Raw genomic sequence first — 15,535 nt, 5'->3', positions numbered from 1 at the left:
TGCAAAAAAATCCATCAGGTGGTCACCAGGCTGGTTGGAGACTAGAACATTCCCTCTAAAGAGAGGCTGAGTGATCTGAGCTTCTTCAGCCCGCAGAAGAGACAGCTCAGAAGGACCTAATAGCAGGCTTCCCTCATCTAAAAGAAAGTAGAGTGCCCTAAGTATTCTGGCCTCACCCTGCACATGTGAATCAGAACAGACTCAAAACTCAGGAAGCCTTTAGAAAACAGAAACAGATATTGATGGTTACTTTCAGTAGTAGCAGCCAGGTTTTCATTAGCCAGAAACTGGATCTGTGAAGTTTTCCTCTTCTGCCTGGACACAGAGCTAACAACCAACTAGTCAAACACTTCAACAAGAAGCACTGCAAAGATCAACTCTTTCCTAAATTCCAGTCAAATGAGCTGAAGCCTTCCAAGCAGGAAGTATGTACGTACATTTTAGATGCAAGAATCTTTGGGTCTTTATAGTTATTATTTCATAAACTGTGCGTGTGACTTACAGGAAAAAAAAAGAACCCCTCAGTGCAAATTATTTCCATCAGTACTATTTCACTTATGTGAGTGTTTTCTTCATCCAGCATATTACCAAAAACATACACATTTATCTTAATGCCAAACAAAACATTCACAGACACACACTTTTTTTGCAATAGCTTCCCAGAGGATGGAAAAACACTTAAAGCCAAATTGCTTATCAAAATCCTTTACAAAAAGCATGTATCACTCAAGCTAGAGAATTCTCGGGTGCTTTTCCTCTTAATAGTTGTATTAATAACTAGAGACAGCAGCTCCAAAGGTTATTAATCAGCTATGTTCAAACACAATAATCACATTTTAGTAGCTGTTCTGGGAATCCAAATCCCCAGACAACTTTTAAAAACATACCCACAGAGTACCTTTAACACTCAATACAGACATTTACAAACACAGCCCCGGATTACTTTCAGTAGGAGACAGCCCCACACTAATGCTTCTGAAGTGTTATAACTTAACCAACATGCTACATTTCATCTACCACCATGTTGCAAAGAACTCCATGAGCAGCTACAGTCCTGTCTTTAGAGTGATTCATTCTTTTAATTAAATGGCTTTGAAATGCTACTGCTATGAATGTCATCAAATACAGCCTTTGTTTGAAAATAAGATCAACAAACACAGTAGTGAAAACAGAGCTAACTTTCCCAGCCTTAAGAAACACGGGAACTAAGCTTGGATCATTTTTCTTTTTAAATGAGGTTCTTTTTTTTTAAGAAGTTTCACAAAACTGAGGTTTTCTTACACTGTAACTCCAAAAACGCAGTCCTTCAGAAACAACATGTCTATGTTACAATTTTTTATTCCAATGAAAATATCAAAACAAATGTAAGACAATCGGCAGAAAAGTAAAACAATGTGTCAGTCTTTACAAACAGTTAGACTCTGTGGTTAATGTACCATTAACATTAAGTACAGTATACCAGAAATGGATTATTTTATATGAGGAGGAGGATTACGTTTCTAATGTACAGGGATGGTAGTTCTCAAGATCAGAGTATTTGCTGTACTTGGCAATTACTTGCAAGTTCTTAATTTGTATTTTAAACGACACATTTCTTTTTCCAGAGGTCAATAAGAATCACCAAAAATTTAGGGAGAAAAGAAGCTTAAACACAGAAATATCTGTATCAGCTCTTGAGATAGAGAACCTCCCAGTAACTACAAAGACAAGTCAGCTCACCCATCATGTCTAAATTTGTGTTAGGACTATAATCTGTGAATTACAGGTCCATAAATTCTACAACTTCAGCAGCTTTCCCATTAGAAGATTCCACAAAAATGTTACAAGCATTTTAGTCCAGATTTTACAGGTTCTGTTCTACCCTGTTTTGGATGTCATTCAAGGTCATATTTTTTTTCTTGGTGAATTCCAAGAATAACGTTGTTCCTTGTTACCTAGCACTTTTTCAAAGCACAGAGAGGAGCTCTCACATTCAATCCTATTTTCCCCTTGAGACACAACTATTTTCTTAAGTGATTCTTAAGCCATATACAGAAAAAGTATATGCATTTTAAAAAGGTTTCATAACATTTATCTACAGTTTTCTGTTCTCACAGATTCCATACACTACACATAAGTAGAACACCTCACACTTCCAGTTTCTTACTAATGAAGGCCCAACTACCAGACAAATACCCAATGAAAGTAATCATTAATATCATCTGTTTTTTCTAAGAACTTGCTAAATTCGTTCTGCTTCTGACCTGGCTTACACACGGGGAGCTAAGTGGGAATGCTTAGAGCAATGACCACCAAAAGCAGATACAATCAGCACCAGTTAAAACACTTTTAGGACAGGTCAAAAGACAAGCAAAGAAGCTGCAGTAACCTATCCACATTTATTTCCACTATTTTCATTCCCATTTAAACTCTCTAAACTTTGATCTTGACAACTCCGGACTCTGAAAGCAATCAGCAAATTCACTTACCTCATAAAGTTTGGAGACTCCAAGGAGACTCTCAGTTCTTCCAGTCAAGAGTGGAGGTGCAGAGATGTGCAGGTCCTGCAGATAACAATGTAGCTGTACAGAAGTGCTCTGGGTTTCTCAATAGGATGATTTTCTGGGAAAAGAACAGAGGCCACCTCCGATGAAAAACATCTTTGAGCTAACTACATTGCATTCCAGCTTAGGTCATGCACTTATAAAGAATATGAACAAATAAAATGTGTTCAGAGAAGAATAACAATTGGAGGTTTAGAAAATATGACCTGTAAGGAAAGGTAAAATGATCAGTGATTACTGCGGCTAAAGAAACGATGGAAAGGAGGCATGACAACACAGCCTTCAATTATCAGTTTTCAGTGCCTGTGGTTTACAGGCAGTAAAATCTTGACCCTTACACCAAACATTAATGAACTATCCAACATAAGAACAATGAAGCACTGTCATGCACTCTTCGTGGAGATTGTGATCTCACCTTACTGGTGTCTGTGAGATCAGAAAAATGCATGACCAGAGCAATTCTGGCCTCAGGCAGGACTGTGAGGCTCTTTCCAAACCTATCTCCTGACTGCATGAAAAGGAGACACACGCGTAACTGTTTACAAGATCTACAATGAATTGCAATTAAACTGTTATTTGTGCCTAGTAAAATTTGAAATAATGAAATGAAGGAGCATTACAGGGATCTGAAATGCATAGCTCCACAGCTCAGCTCTGTAGCACAGCAAGTAACCACAATTCAGTGTTTTTCCTATTAAGGTATATAAGTAAAATAGCCCATAGCTGTATCAGGATGATATTTCCTGTACAGGTCAGACAACTGAGAAAGAAGCCAGCATGCATCTGTCCTTTTTTCCACCTAATGCTTCAGAAACAGACTAATCCACACGGTCTTTAGGAAGCTCTAAGGACAAGCAGGAGTACTAATAACAGCAATTTCTCCCAACACATAAGAGAGAAAATGTCCCCATTTGGGCCCATTGCAGCAGGTTTTAGCACATCAGCATTTATTACTTTCCTCTTCCTCAAGCAGACAACACATTTTCGAAGACTGTAAAGGCACTGTCAATGACTGATCCCATTAGGAACCTGTGGATGCAATTTACCCTTGGAATACAAAATTTATATTACCTTTCTTCAGGAATCAATAATTTTCAAACTGTGTATTTACTCTGCAAATATCATAATCAGCTTGAGTGTGCACTTGCCTTTCAAACAAGGCATATAAATGAGACTAACAGCCACCAGAACACCAAAATGATGCTTTTTCAATAGCCTGTGGATTTCAGAATCAAAATAGCTGAAGCAATTTTTTAGTTACGTGTGCATGCACATAAATTATGAACATCTTTTCCTCTCAAACTTCTTTTTCTTCAGGAAGCTATGCTACGTGACAGAACAAGATATACCAAGCTACATCCTAAAAAACAAAGGCTCCCAAATACCAGCATCATTCCCCAGAAAAAAAAAAAAGGTCACTGAAATCCATATGATTATCCATCAAAGTCAGAAATATACTTGTGTAGGAACAGGCTACTCCAGCCTTGGTAACAGAGTCATTAAACTGGTTCTGTCAAAAAGCTGGTTTCCATTTTCTTAATTAAGGCAAAGAGTCACGTCTAAGCACAGGCAGAAATAAAAATTTAAATCTACCCCCTCAACATAAGGCATTTATCTTCCATGGCTTTGCATGACTTGTTGTACCAGGTTGAACACCCTCATTAGGCATTTGTTTGGATATTTGACAGCTTAAATACATAAACCACTATAAAGAACTGAGTATTTTGGAAGACCTCTAGAGCAGATTGCCAACCAGGGAAAGCCAGATGGAAAAAGCCCTTCTGGAGCAGGTGCAGGAGCTCCTTTGGGCAACAACTTCTGGCAGAGCAGAAGGCCATTCACTCAGGTGCAGGAGCACAGACTAAGTGAGGGCACACACAGCTGCAAACCTTCCTCCTGGATTTGGTCAGTCTCACACTTGAGGATCACAGCTTTCTATAGTCCGGAAGGTGCGTTTTCTTCACCACCACACTAACCGTCCGAGGTGTGAGAGATTAACGAGGTGCAGCACTGACACAAGCAAAAAGGGGCACCGAAAAGCTCACAGCTGAGCCAGAGGAAAAAAAAGTGGTAAGAGATGAAGGTTTGCTATCTGCACGTAAGGATGAACTTTTGTAACTTTTATTAGTGGTATTTAACCCAGTGAGACATAATTTTGCGTACTTTTTGGCTCTCCCGAACACCTCACGCTCGAGGCTCAGCAAAGCCCCGCAAAGCCCCCGAGCTCCTTCATAGAGACCGTCCCAACGTCACGAGACGAACCTCCACAGCTACGGAGCGCAAACACCCGAGCGCCCTCAGGGCGTTCGCTCAGCGGACAGGCCCGTAGGAAGGGGGCGCACTGCCCACTTCAGGGACGCAGACCCTCAACTCCTAACGAGAGCACTCGGATCACCCCGCTGCCGAGAGCCGCTGCCACTTGAGGCCGCCCCAAGGCGGTCCCGTGTAACGGCCCCGCCCCTCCCCTGGCTCCTTACTGGGGGGCGGCTACGGCATCTCCGCGGGCTCAAAGGCTTCCCGCGCGTGGCGGCGGACTGCGGGGCCCGTCGTGCCCCTGTGAGCGCCGCGCTCCGATTGGCGGCTGGCGGGCGGGCCGCGCTGTAAGGCGGCTGACGATTGGCGGCGGGGCGGCCGCTGCCCGGCTTTGTACACACGCCGCCCCGCTCGGCCCTTTAACAATGGGCGAGGCGGGCGGCGCCGCGTGATGGCAGGGGAGCCCTCGGCACGCCGCGCCGCGCTCAGGTGCCCCGCGCCAGGCCCCGCCGCGGCCGCTGCGTAGGGTGAGTGGGGGTGGGGGGAGCGGCGCCGGCCCTTTGTTGGGGCGCGATCGGGCCCCTCGCCCGGCGGCAGGACTTAACGAGCCTCAGTTGTGCCGCCGGCTCGTATGACGGCCAGCTGGGCCGGGGGGCCGTGGGGCCCCGCGGCGAGAGCGGCAGCTGATCGCGCTTAACTGCGGGCGAGCGGGGAAGGGGCGAGCGTGGCGCTGCCCGCCCCGTCCCGCCCGCGCTCAGCCGGCGCCGCTTCCTCCCCTCCGCCCAGGCCCCGGCCGCGCCGCGCCGCCCCCCATGGAGCTGGAGGCGCAGTGGTGGACCGGACAGCTGGCGGCGGACATCCACCAGGCGCTGCGCTACAAGGTGGGGCCGCCGGGGCGGGGAGCGGCGGGAGTTGGCAGTGCGGGGCCGGGGAGGAGCGGGGCGAGCGGTGTCGGTGGGGCTGAGAGCTGTTGGGCCGTGTCTCTGGAGCGGGAAACGCGGCGCCGTGTGCTTAGGCTGCCCCCGGTCTTGACAGCTGATCTGCCCCGGCGGGCTGCTCTCTGTCTGTCCCGTATAAAAGCAAAAGGATTCTCCTCAGATGTGCAAAAAGCTCCGAGTTCAAACTCAGGGAAGCGGTGATGCTATTGCACCGCCGGCAAAGCATCGGAAGGAATTAGGGGCTGTTAGAATTGCTTCAACTCGGACTGGAAGTTGCTTGTTGGGGACGATTCGGTGTGCTGAAGAGCATCTTGACTGGAAAACGAGTTGATAGTGACTGAACCTATTTCTGCTGCCTTGTGGCGCTCGGTGAGAGGATTATTGTTCTCAAAGGTGTGACCGCCAAAGTAACTTGTTGAGGGGGAGGAACACGAGAAAAACAGGATAATGTGTGTGTCCTCCCACAGTTACAATTACTACTTCTAAGTCAGCACTGTGAAATTCCAAAGTTTGGTAGGCACGAGTGGCTTTGGTTGATGATTTGTTTTTTGTTTTTTTTTTTTTCTTTTTTTTCTTTTCTTTTCCCTATTTTATAAAATACTGCAGAACTTTGAATTGGTGTTAAAACTTGGTAAATTTGGGGTGGCTCCGTTCTAGCCTGATGTCATTGGACTGTTCTGCTGGAAATCTACTTGTAGTCACAATCGTACTTAGTCTGCAGTGCACAGTGTAGTTCATAAAGGTATGCATGACAGCAGACAACAGCAGAGCTGCTGTGCTGCACAAAGGGGACATGGGCAGGAGCCTGGGGAATCTACTTCTACCAGCCCAGATTTTGTATTTCAAACACATTTTCTGTAGTGTTGGTAGGGCTTTGGTGTCCTCCCTCTCTCCATATCTCAGACTTTGTGAGGTTTATGTGCATTTAACTCAATGTTTGAGAGCATGCAGTGTCAGTGCAACATCACTGAGATCAGATTAAGTCAGCGTCAGAAGTGCATGCAGGAAATGATGGCATCCCCTTTCTCTCTCCCAAAGGCACCTGCAGGACAACCAGCAGCACTGGGACATACCAATGCTTCAGTACAAAGTCTGGTTGTGCAGCTCAAACTGCAGCAAGAGAGGGCCGAGTTAAGCTATTGGGCTTTGTGTTGAAGCATCTGAGCAGTCCTTGCATACTGCTGGTGCTTCCCTGCTAGGGGAACCTTTGCAGTAGAGAAGGTAAAATCAACTCTAGCTGCTTGATGAAAATATGTTAAGCCTTACGCTATTATACTAATGTCATGCAGAACCAAAATATTTCTTAATTCTGTAATACCACAAATACTCTTTGCTCTGTGAAAAGATACTGAAGCTGTGGGAACAAAAAGAAGGGGAAAGAAATAGTTTTCAGGTTCCATAACAAATGTGAGAATACCAGCTATGTTGGTTTGATGCCAGTGTACACTAAACGGTGGTTTTAATAAAATTGCATGCTGCTGTCCATCTAGGAGCTGAAGCTGCCCTCCTACAAAGGCCAATCTCCCCAGTTACATCTGAGAAGATACTTTGCAGATCTGATTGCCATTGTGAGCAATCGGTTCAGACTCTGTCCTGCTGCACGACATCTAGCTGTGTATCTGCTGGACCTCTTTATGGATCGCTATGACATATCCATACAGCAGCTGCATGTGGTTGCTCTTTCCTGTTTACTTTTGGCAAGTAAGTATGTAGCGCCATAAATGAATAAGAGCAATACAGGTGGTTCTGCCAAATGCAGGGAGTAACTTGGTGGGGATACAGGGGGCAGGGGAAACAAAGTGCTTAAAAAGGCTGAGGGTTAAATTTGTGTACTTAAATTTGACCCAGTTGATAGAGCCTTTCTTTAGACTTTTGTTTGGACCTCTACTGGCACCTGATAAGACAAAGGGGAAAAAATGAGCTGCAATTAAAAACCAATGCTTGTGTTTGGAAATACGAATTATTCTACGATGAGTTTTTCAGAGGGAAGTTACAGGAATGGAAAGGCTGCCTTCTGAAGGACATGTCAAAATAGGTGGATCCAGTGCTGAAAACAATGAAGATGCTTGTGATAAAGGAAGAAATGAAATAAGCCATGTGTGGACTGTTTTGCAGCGTGTTGATGGTGCTGTATGTGTCTAGGTGGCATACTTCAGATTTCGTAAATGGTGCTGTTGCTTGTGCAAGCCGAGGCTAATGTAAATCCTGTACTGTGTCACATAAAAAACGTAACGTAGGTGAATGTATTGGTGATTGCACAGTACTCTGAAGATAGAATGAATTACAAACATTCATTAGGAACTGTGCTGCTGCTTATATTGTGCTCAGCTAGAATCTCATGGTGTGTATCCGTCTTCATACATTTCTGGAGCCTTTTTACAAGTCCCCAGTAATACATGAATGTAGTTTGCAGCATACTTGCTGGCAATTGTTCTTAAACCAAGTGCCCAAGCTTTGTGCTGGTAGCAGAGCTGACTGCTGATTCAGCTTCTGCTAACCCATTTCTCTGAATCTATTTTCATTTTCTCTAACAAGAGATGTCACATTGTAGGCCCTCTCCACTAGTTAACACCTCAGTGCTCTGGTTTTCTGGTTTTGGTATACTGCTTCCTTTTATTGCACTCTGTCTTCACCAGTACAGCTATTCAACAGAACAGGTAAAAGACAAAAAGAGTTGTTCCGTGGGGGGGAGGAGGGGGAAGACAAAAAGAGTTGTTTCAGAATTCTTCTGGGGGTAAATTTTGACCGGATACCACCAGCCACCCTGGCAAAGGATGGGGCTCCGCGTATAAAAACCTGGCCTCAGAAACCAGTCTAATCCATTTAAGAAAGTGGATAGTCTTTGAACTAATGCCAGATCTTCAAATTAAACTCATGTTCTGAAGAGGATCATTTTTTTTTTTCCTTAATCACTTCTATCCTTTGTAACAAGCTGCAAATAACACCTACGAGAGCCTGGAGTACACATTCTTCTGAGAAGCACTGTGTGACTTAGTACAGAAAGCACAAACCAAAATACTCCTTTAAACTTCTGCCCTGTGTGGCTCAAACAAGTAGTTCAAACAGTACAGTAAGCTAGACAAATCACACTGATATGCCTGATAAGGTTGTAGAAATAATGAGAGAAATGATTATGTGAGTCTTGAAAAGCTTCCATTTCTGTGAATACTTGACTGTGGAAAACAAAAATGAACAGGCTGGGGCTGGCATGGCTGTAACTCCTGTGTAAATACCTCTCCCTGTTGGCAGGGGAAAGCAAAGGATTGGTATGTTCAGTCCTGCAAAAGTCTCTAAAAATGTGCTTTTACAATATATCTGTAGTACCAAATAGAGGGTGTAAGATGGAAAGAATTTGCAATGAAATTGAAATAGTACAACCATATGGCAAACTGTATGGAAATGTGACACTTGTTTCCCTTATTAATGGGTTTTCTACATATACAATTCTGCTTCAGGCTAAAAGCATACAGGCCTGACAAGTTAAAGTCCAGGGAAAGTTGAAGCTATTAGCACTGTTAAGTTGAAACAGTGTATATGGCAGTGTGGTTTTTCAGATGTACATTGCTGAAATCCACTTCTTTGAAATGCTGGAGCAGCATATCTACTATCAAATCTAAAAATGCACCTACCATAACAGGTAATAAGAGCATATAAATTGACTAGAGAGATAGCTGTACTCTAATGATTTCTAAAACCAAACAGGGTTTGTGGGGAAGGGAGAGTGATTAAAGTCAAACGCAGGGTTGTTATGTATGTCAGGTCACATGACAGTGGTATTTCGCTCATGATGGGGCACGTAATACAATAGTTTGGTGACAAAAGCTTAATGTATGCAGTGCCATGGATGTCATAACATAGCTTACTTCTGCACTTGGCAAATGGTGACTGGTTCATGGGCAGATAAATCAACAGGAAATACGGCACTGTACAATATCCAGCATGATGACATTATCTGCTGAAACTTGGCCCTTTATAGTACATGCCCCTTTGTGTCTCCAAATAAGTCTTCCATTTGAGCTTTGCCTCTGTGGAAAAGTCTAAAGCTTGTTGTTTGTTTTTGTATTAGAACTGAAATATGACCAACAACAGTCAGTAGATGCAATCTGTTCTGTAGTTCACACATGCTGAACTCTTTTTTTTTCCCCTCTTCTGTTCATCTGAAGGTAAATTTGAAGAAAAGGAAGACAGTGTTCCCAAACTTGAACAACTGAACAGCTTGGGATGTATGACTAATATGAATTTGGTACTAACAAAACAGAATTTGCTTCATATGGAGTTACTGTTGCTAGAAACATTTCAGTGGAATTTGTGCCTCCCAACTGCTGCTCATTTCATCGACTATTATCTTTCTATTGCTGTCCATGAAACTGATCTTCATGATGGCTGGCCAATGGTTTGCTTAGAGAAGACTAAGTTATATATGGCAAAATATGCTGATTACTTTCTTGAAGTATCGCTGCAAGGTGAGTTATGTATTTCAGGTAATTACTTCTTTGTTGTCTTGGCAGATTATGTCCAACTTAAATGAATCTTTTTTGTTTTCTTCATTCTAGATCATGCATTCTTAAATTATGCCCCTTCTTTAGTTGCCACTGCATGTGTAGCTTCTTCAAGGATTATCTTGCGCCTCTCACCAACATGGCCTACTCGACTGCATCATCTTACTGCATACTCCTGGGATTTTCTAGTGCCATGTATTGAACGCCTATTAATGTAAGTTAATAGCTGCTTTTTTCAGGCCAGTGTACCAAACCGCTGGTATGCCTAATTGCTTCTAACAGTGTGTTGATGTTATTTTTTTTTTTTAATATCAGTTTGTTTATACTTACGTATTAAGTAATATTATTAGTTATAACATGCTCAGAGAATCTGTTAAATAGCTTGTTCCCAATCTCTGTAGTCCATTAATAGGTGAAAAAAGAGTATGGGAGGCTCGGGAGGCTCAGGAGCTCCTGCTTGCTCTGAAGACTATGCCTTGGAAGTTCAAAGGAGGCTCCAGGCAGATTGTGGGTCAGACATGGACATTGTTTGAGAAGCCAACTTTCTGAGAGAAAAAACAGCTGGGTGGTTGAATCCAGTTTTGTGTTACCATGTAACAATGCAAATGACATCAGATAAAACACCAGCGAATGCCAACTGAACCTTGCTGGGAAAGGGTATCAAATCAGTTCTTAAATTCCAAAGCTCAAGATCTAAACCTATGCCCACAGTAATTACTATCCTCCTATAGAGGTTTGCTCTTGCCTACATCTAAATACCAATATGCACTGTTAAAGTATAGAAAATTCTAGATCTGGAAGAATCAAAACTTCATAATAAGGTTGATATCACATTTGACCTCTATTTTCTTCAGCGACAGATGTAATGAAATGAATGGTACCTAGAGCACACAAATGTGTTGTAAAAGTGTTTTCAGTATCACTCTGGAATGCTTTGATATGGGAGGACAGGGAAACCTTACATTCCTTTTTACGGTGCACTACAAAAAGCTTTCAGTCTCTTAAATTAAAACTATCAAAACTGTTGATGGGCTGAATCATACCAAGCTCAAGTGATCAGCCCTGTACATACAGAACCAAAACCTTATCTGACTTTAGGCCTTATAGAAGTGTGCATCTGGCATTTGCTTGTTTAACCTCAGCATAAAAGCATGTGAAAGAATACGTCTAAACACATTTAAGGGAGGAATAAATCAAAGGAAACTCAGGTGAACTAAACTTATTAAGTACAGAGCAGGCCAGAATATCATGAAAAAGATAAGCTTCAAGAAAAGCTTCTTCTCTGTTACCCAAATTCAGCGAGGCAGAGACAATAAGTAAGTATAATTTCAGGTGATCTGGCACTCAACTGCAGTATACTGGCAGACCTTCTTGCACTGAGACTATTTTCTTTCCGGTAACCACAGCATTTGTTACTGCTCTTAAATTAATCCAAGAGTTAAAATGACTTTTATATCTATTTTAATGTATTCTGTCTTCTCAATTTGTTTTAGTGCACATGATAATGATGTGAAGGAAGCAAACAAGCAAAAAGGACAACACGCTCAGTCTGCTCAACATACTGTATTTCAGACCCCAGGTCCAACTGCCCAGCAGGCTAATGTTCAACCGCACATACCACAGTATCTCCAAGCTCATCAGTCTTCATTACAGTATCATCATCAGACATCACAACAGCAAAACTGTCAACAGATAGTATCAGCTAATCACACGGCATCTTATCCACTTCAGACTTGCCCTGCTGCCTTACAGTCTAGTGTCCAGGCTCGATCCCATGTACAGACTGGTGCTGCTATGTCACTAGCTGTTCCTCTAGAAGTGAAGCCATGTATAAGTGTCTCCTACAACCGGAGTTACCAAGTGAATGGACGATATTCCTGTGTTACTCCCTGCTTTGAGAGGTGATAAGTACAAAAATGATCTTGTGCTTGTTTATGGGGGGGCAGGAAGTTGCATTGAAGGGGAATTATTTTGTTTTTGTTTAACCTCAAATATGTTTGAGGGCAGGAAGTTGTATTTAAAAAAAAAAAAAGTGTCTTTCCAGTGGAAAAAAAAAAAACAACTGGATTGGCAATTAGTACTGTAGCTCAAATACAGACTGCCAAAACTAAGCACACAGAACATCTGAAAGAATGTGTATACCTGGGCATAATAACTTCTTACTCAGGCACTCCGAATAGTCTGTGCTTCTAATGCACATACTTGAAATATTAGCCAAAAGAAAAATGGCTGTGGACTGACTACAGAAGTACTGTTGAATGAAGGAGATACTCAGTATTATTTTCGAAGACATTTATGTAATATCACCATACAGTATTAATGTTTACTTTAAATTTACTGAAACTTAAGAATCCACTGAATGCCAGACTTTTCCAAATACATAGGGACCAGAAGAAGAAACAAATTTCATTTTGATAACTCCATGCTCTTGTGTTGGATATTTGCTTTAGATATTTGCATTTGAGTTAACTGGTATTGTGGCTAGTTTTTAAGTTTTGTACCTCACAGGATAGACACTATGTTTTTCCTTCTTTTTTTTCCTTCCTTATCCTTTTTGTTTAAAGTAACTCTTTCATACTAACTCAGGGAATTTTCTACTCATTACTTTGCGCTGCTGGTTTGTACGCTTAATTGGGTATAACCTGAGGGAGAAAGGGAAGAGACTATAGCAAATGGAGCGGCTTTTCTTCAGGGCATCTACATACCAAGTACCAAAGGGAAGCATTGGTGTTTGCAGAATGTAGATGTGAACTACTGTCCAGCAGTGAGGTATTAAAGATTGAAGAAAAGAGAAAGTTTCATCTGAGCTCGTGCTGTGCCAGAATTGTTACATTGACTGTGATTCCTCCATGTCCATGCATGCACAACCACCAAGGATCCTCCAATTGTACTGGCAGTATCAACTAGGGGGGGGAGGGTGTGGGGGGGAAGCAGGCAAATACTCATAGAAATCCAGTTCTGTGTCAGGCTTACAGCAGAGAGAAATTCTCAGGTAATAGTGGGGCAAATTTATATTCTGTTTGGGAATTCCAGAAGAAAATGCAGAGATCTACTCTTCTAAATGGGTGGGTCAAAATATATTGCAGAGTGAACTGCTTTATCACAATTAAGGTGTTGATCTCATAACTTTATGAAATTACACTATCTCCTGTGGAGCAGGTAGTCTGAGGGTAGAAAGCTTCACTCATCCATCTCCTGGATGAAAATGGTAATGATGATACTAGGGAAAAACTTCTTAAAAAAAAATACCTGCCTCTCCTGTGGTAGAATATGGGAGGAAATTAGGATGACAGGATTCTTACTACTTTAAAATATCTTTATAGGATGTAAGCTTAAGGCTTTTTTGTTTGTTCTTCTACCATATTCTGCTTATCTTAGTAGCAACACTTACAAAGTGTGTACCATCCCATTGGGGATCTTACAAAGACCACTTTGAAAATAGGGGCAATTAAGACACGTTACCAATATTAAGATGAGTGCTTTCTCACTGGAGAGAGGGCCTTTCCATAATGTTCAGAATAGAGAGGATACAGATACATTCATTCTCTCTGGAGTTGAATGATAACGTGCTACAAAAATCTATTTATTGATGAGGAGAATAAATCCTGTTCCTTTTGTTCTGTTTTCTGTATAAATCCCAATTTTTGTTGTGGGCTTTTGTAGCATAAAAGTGTAAGTCAAGAGGGGGTTAGGAGGATAACAAAAGAGGTAATCCTCTCTGTTTTATTGTTGAGAACCAGCTTTGAAATAGGCCTAGGGTGGTCAATTCTTACTTCCTTTAAGTGTAAAATCTTTTTCCTCACCTCTCCATCTATTAATGAATATTTCCCCTTGTCTGAAAGTAGCATTAAGTTGAGATTTTCCACCTCATAAGATGCCATGCTTCTTATTCAGCATTGTTACCCATGTGAGAGGAAAATGGACTTCCTTCTACCAGTTTCATTTGGTTGCAATGCTATATCCAAGTCCTCAGTGCTCTTAACTACCTCTGATACTATGAATGTACAGTCTTGTAATAGACCATGACTTGAAGTAACAGCAGATGCCTGTAGCAAACTTTTCTGCAAAATCTCCATCAGCTAACTCATCATCTTTAGTTGTGATGCAGCAGTATAGGCTTTTTTTTTTTTTGGAGTATTAGTAAAGTTATCCCATAGGCATTTGATATATAAAAATCTAACTAATACTTAACACTGGAATTATAATGGGTGGGGGGATTATTCAGTTAGTTAATACTACAAACTTACATTTAATAGGGTATTTTTATTTGACAATTTTTAAGACATTAGGTCAACTGTAAAGAAATCCACTACTTGCTCTTTGTTTTTAATTTATTACTTAGTCTGAGTTTTTTTTTCTGACACTACAGCTTCATAGGGACTACAGAGAAAATGTATACTGAACAGTTTTGATGTATTATTTAAAAGGGCTTTACCAGTGTACATTAAAGATACACTGTTCTTACTACTAGAACCAAAATGTTTTCTATAGCATAAATAAGAATGGTGCTCCTAAATGCAAAATGTCCAAAACAATGGAATCTTTGTGAGTGCTATGCATTCAATTTATTTTTAAAAATAAAACTAGTTTTGAATAAGAAGGTTCCAGTGTATATTATGCTTTGTTTTATTTTTTTAGTATTTAAACTGGCCCTAATACCTCTTCTATCACCATTGCATATGGACGGGAGCTATATGGACTTTTTCTCCGCTTCACCACCCCTTACTTCTGTGGCACTATGAGCAGCTTTGGGAACACTGACACAACCAACAAAAAAACCCACCAAACACAAGAAACTGGGGGGAGGGGGTTCGGGTGGTAAGGAAATCAGGCAGGAAGGGGCTTTAGAACTAATTGTACCCACAGCATACGTTCAACACTGTACACTTGAACAACTTTGTATCTAGTACACAGCTGTAACAAAGAAATTGAGAACAAAAGAAGTGTTGCAGGAGCAAATACATGAATTCATTTTGCTCTCATTCAAAGAAAAGTGATACACGCAATCCTTTCAATACTCGAACTCAATTAGAAGAACACTGGGCTTTTGGCATAAGGCTATTGCCACAAGCTTTTAGATTATTTATAATAGCTGTGAGGGCAGAAGGTAATAGCTTTTAGTTACTAATTAATTTACTAATAATTTATACATTTCACAATTGAAACAAGATATAGAACTCTAAACATTACGTGGGCTGCTCAGAATATTGTTCCCATGAAGCTAGAAAATTAAATTCTGAGGTCTATATTAGCTTGCATTCATTGCTTCAGGGATAAAATCCAACTGTGGAAAACCTTCTGG

General features: G+C 41.5%; 2 protein-coding genes across 5 annotated transcripts in view; one reads left to right on the top strand and one right to left on the bottom strand.

Annotated features, from left to right (window-relative positions):
- ZNF518A (zinc finger protein 518A) overlaps nt 1-5,087 on the bottom strand; it is a 40,185-nt gene extending 35,098 nt beyond the window's left edge. Inside the window, exons 1-2 of the mRNA XM_015288826.4 lie at nt 5,021-5,087; nt 2,469-2,601 (exon numbers count right to left, since the gene is read on the bottom strand). The gene's annotated coding sequence lies outside the window, so the exon portion shown is untranslated. The remainder of the gene's footprint in view (nt 1-2,468; nt 2,602-5,020) is intronic.
- Nucleotides 5,088-5,191: 104 nt separating this feature from the next.
- Nucleotides 5,192-14,833, top strand: CCNJ (cyclin J). Of its 4 annotated transcripts, XM_015288830.4 has the most exons (6): nt 5,192-5,323; nt 5,583-5,677; nt 7,225-7,435; nt 9,898-10,197; nt 10,288-10,447; nt 11,727-14,833. In XM_015288830.4, exons 2-6 carry the CDS (start codon nt 5,609-5,611, stop codon nt 12,136-12,138), a joined length of 1,152 nt encoding a protein of 383 aa, XP_015144316.1. In that variant the 5' UTR covers nt 5,192-5,323; nt 5,583-5,608; the 3' UTR covers nt 12,139-14,833. The 4 variants fall into 4 exon arrangements, with proteins under 4 accessions (XP_015144316.1, XP_015144317.1, XP_003641566.1 ...); XM_015288831.4 differs by lacking the exon at nt 5,583-5,677; XM_003641518.6 differs by having other exon boundaries at nt 5,192-5,677.
- The last annotated feature ends 702 nt before the right edge of the window (nt 14,834-15,535 follow it).

The sequence above is a fragment of the Gallus gallus genome, chromosome 6, assembly GCF_016699485.2.
Source record: "Gallus gallus isolate bGalGal1 chromosome 6, bGalGal1.mat.broiler.GRCg7b, whole genome shotgun sequence".
NCBI lineage: Eukaryota > Metazoa > Chordata > Aves > Galliformes > Phasianidae > Gallus > Gallus gallus.
The sequence above is the reverse complement of the archived record's forward strand: the minus strand, read 5'-3'. Positions and strand labels throughout refer to the sequence as shown.

Excerpts from the sequence above, each read along its gene's own strand:
- CCNJ (XM_015288830.4), top strand. The coding sequence starts at position 5,609 with ATGGAGCTGGAGGCGCAGTGGTGGACCGGACAGCTGGCGGCGGACATC. Across the intron at positions 7,436-9,897 it reads TTCCTGTTTACTTTTGGCAA|GTAAATTTGAAGAAAAGGAA; the intron begins GTAAGTATGTAG and ends GTTCATCTGAAG. Across the intron at positions 10,198-10,287 it reads TCTTGAAGTATCGCTGCAAG|ATCATGCATTCTTAAATTAT; the intron begins GTGAGTTATGTA and ends TCTTCATTCTAG.